Genomic DNA, 3,347 nt, shown 5'->3' with positions numbered 1-3,347 from the left:
TGATTGTTTTTAGGTCTTGACTAGATGGGCATGAGCTTCTAGGCTATATCGCCCTGTGTAAAGTGTAACGTAATTGTTACATAATAGTAGTAGTGTGCGTTTATGATGGTCATTACACAGAAAATAACGCCTTCTGGGAGGTCTTTAAAGGGTAACTGGCCTATTCAGACGTTACAAACGTTGAGAAAATCCGGAAAACTCCACGTGGCCAGCCCGTCCAGATGATGCGCGAACTTCCCAGTGTTCGGGAAACGGAACCACTTGGCCAGTGGTGCGGCATGTTTTTAGGTTGCTTCACTTTTTATTTTTAGTGTTTTTCGTCTGTGGGCGCTAAGAGAACAATTTTTTTCTACGTTCACAACAGGAGCTACCGGATAGATTGAAAAGGGACCCGACATATCAGGGATGATCGCTTGAAAATTCCTTGGATCACTCGCCCGGAATTAATATAATAACTTTTTGAACTATTTTCATAAATCTCTCTGTATAACTTCTTGACGAGAAATCGATATTTATTTATTAATATTGTTTCATAACAGTTCCACTTTGATTATTACCAAATATTTTATGCAATAACAGAAATAATATATTTGAAAATAAGAATTTCTATTCTTGAGTGACGTAATTTGAACTAATCAACATACATTAAAAAAATAGGAAAAAGTCAGTTTATCACATCAAATATAATTTTGTATATTTTATGAAAATTGATTTAATCATTTAGAGTTTTCGCATTTATCTTCTGACTTTTGCATCTGTATTTTGTCGTAGTAAGAAATTCGTCTGGCTTTTTGTACTTCTTCATCCCATTTTTGGTCGTATTCTCTTTGATACCAATTGTCCGCTCGAATTTCCGGTATGTAAATTCTTTTATTCTCTGGTTTTATCATTTTCGTAATAAGGTCTCTACAACAACTCGAAATCGTTGAATTTTCTGGAAATTTAACTCCGTCTTTAATTTTCTCTCTGTACTTTCTAGGATCCGAAGTATGGTAAGGAAAACGTCCGCAAACCATTACGTAAAGAATGATACCCATGCTCCATATATCCGATAGAAATGCTTGATATGGTTTCTTTCGTAAAATTTCGATACTAGCGTATGCAAAACTTCCGCAAAATGTGCTGCATCGAAAAATTTCTTTATGTTTTATAATTTCTGGTTTAGGTAATTCGTGACGAGCAAATCCAAAATCCGTTATTTTAAGTACGAAGTATTTGCATATTAAAAGATTTTCGCACTTTAAATCTCTGTGGGCAACTCCCTAATTATGAAAGTACAAGAATTAATAACTTCTAACAATAGGAAAATTATGTGTAATGAAAAGATTATGAATATTCTTATGTAGCCAATAGTGAATTTTTACACATTACAAAGTATTATATTACATTATTATTTCATTTTACGTAATTACCTTATTATGGCAGTAGTCGATGCCGTCTACTAAATGATGAAACCAACGACAAGCTCTCTCTTCGTCTATAGTTTTACTTCTCTTAATCATCTCTAACAGGTCTCCATGTTGTGCTAACTCCATGATTATATATAGGCTGAGAATAAAATAAATAAACATCAGAAAAGTCATTTTAATTACTGTTTATACTCTGATCAAAAGTAAAACGTTATGACCGGTGCATAAAATGCTGTTATTGTACTACGTGCTGTTGAAGTAGCTCCGAGGATGGATTCAATGAGACTTGCGTTTTCTGGTATCTGGAACCATGCATGCATCTACAAATAGGTTTTTCAATTCCTGGTGATGCTCAATGCGATTGAGATCTGGCAAATTTTGTGGTTAAGACAACACGCCGAACTCCTGGTTATATTCCTCAACCCACCATCAGAGAATGTCTTGCTTATAAAAGAGCATGTTGTTTGCAACAATATTTAAGTAGGTGTATCTTGTCAAAAATGTGATCCATAGGAATGCTGGAACCCGTGGCTTCCCGACAGAACACCCCCGGGCTACACCACTCCACCGGCTTGATTTCATCCAATAGAGCACACAAGTGCCAGATATTCTCCTAGAAAACGATCTACATCTGATTTAATCTGTGAATTTGTTGGACTAGACTTTCTTTTTCCCTTTTCAGACAATCCCACCCGGCATGTCTCACCACGACTTCACTGAAACACCCCACCAGTCTCTCATCGAAGATACTTATTCTGCCTTGCTAAACAATTTGTTTTTTGTCAAACTCTCTTAAAGTCTTGCCAATGAACATTTCAGTTTAACTACACACATTGATGGTACATCATGACCGCTTCTTGCTTATAAAAGTTGACATTTACACGTTGAAATGGAAACTGTCATTATCCTATCACTCATTACACCTTAGTAGTCATAATGTTTTCCTTGATCAGTGTATACCGAATGATCGTAATTAATAAGTCGACATTGTTTTGGATATAAAAGAAATTTTTAATATAAATAATTATTTAATATAATGAAATAAAGTATATACCATACATATTTATAAATTTAATCGAATTTCTCATCAGATTAACTTACTGTTTGCTTGTTTCGATAGTCTTTATGAACTTGATGATGTTCGGATGACTAAGAATACGGACTACGGCCAGTTCTCGAATTATAAATCTGTCTATCTCGTTCTTCGGATTGGTTTTGTCGAATTTATGTAAAATTTTAACTGCTAAGTGACAACCAGTTTTCACACAGCGCAATTTTTTAATGAAGCCGAAAGATCCTTTTCCAAGACTCCCTTCAATGTGGAATCCACATTTATCCAGGACGTCCGTATGAAACTTACTCGAGATAATATTATCCATTTTTATCAATGTATATTTGTTAAAAAAATAATTGAAAACAAATAAAAGAGAAATTGTTACGTCAATAAACGGGTAATTCTTAGTATTGTTAACCGTGTAAATGATAATTTGTTAATTGTCGAAATAATTCACTGTATCATTTCATTTAATTCAACGTAAACGGTTTTAATGTACTGCATAAATATGCATAAAATGTATAAATAGCAAAATAAGTATAATTATTACATTTATATACAATATATGCAGTATTTACATACCATAATGTACGGCTTTCACGATCATTTACTATGAAATTACATTTAAAACCAACTTTCAATTTACTTATTTCCCATAAACTATTATTATTATCATTCAATAAAGCTCTTACTTTATACATACCTTGACATACACTCTTAATTTTAATAATTTTTATAATAATAATGAATGCAGATAATAATCTACAGGATATAATTAAAATGAAGGTTGGTTTTAATGTAACTTTATAAAAGAGCAAAATGAAGATAATTGTATCATGGTACGTAAAAGAAATTTTATAAACATCGATAACACTGTATATAAA

At 32.8% G+C, this 3,347-nt stretch overlaps 1 protein-coding gene across 1 annotated transcript; it reads right to left on the bottom strand.

Annotated features, from left to right (window-relative positions):
• Positions 1-504: 504 nt before the first annotated feature.
• On the bottom strand, positions 505-2,848 carry LOC111638653 (testis-specific serine/threonine-protein kinase 3-like). The gene is made up of 3 exons (XM_023384400.1): positions 2,511-2,848; positions 1,413-1,548; positions 505-1,262 (listed from the first exon to the last, which is right to left on the bottom strand). The coding sequence occupies exons 1-3, from the start codon at positions 2,786-2,788 to the stop codon at positions 717-719; spliced, it is 960 nt and encodes a 319-aa protein (XP_023240168.1). The 5' UTR covers positions 2,789-2,848; the 3' UTR covers positions 505-716.
• Between the last annotated feature and the right edge of the window lie 499 nt (positions 2,849-3,347).

This window comes from Centruroides sculpturatus, unplaced genomic scaffold, assembly GCF_000671375.1.
Source record: "Centruroides sculpturatus isolate CEXI.00-Female unplaced genomic scaffold, Cexi_2.0 scaffold854, whole genome shotgun sequence".
Taxonomy (NCBI): domain Eukaryota; kingdom Metazoa; phylum Arthropoda; class Arachnida; order Scorpiones; family Buthidae; genus Centruroides; species Centruroides sculpturatus.
Note: the sequence above shows the minus strand (reverse complement) of the source record. Positions and strands in the feature narration are given on the sequence as shown.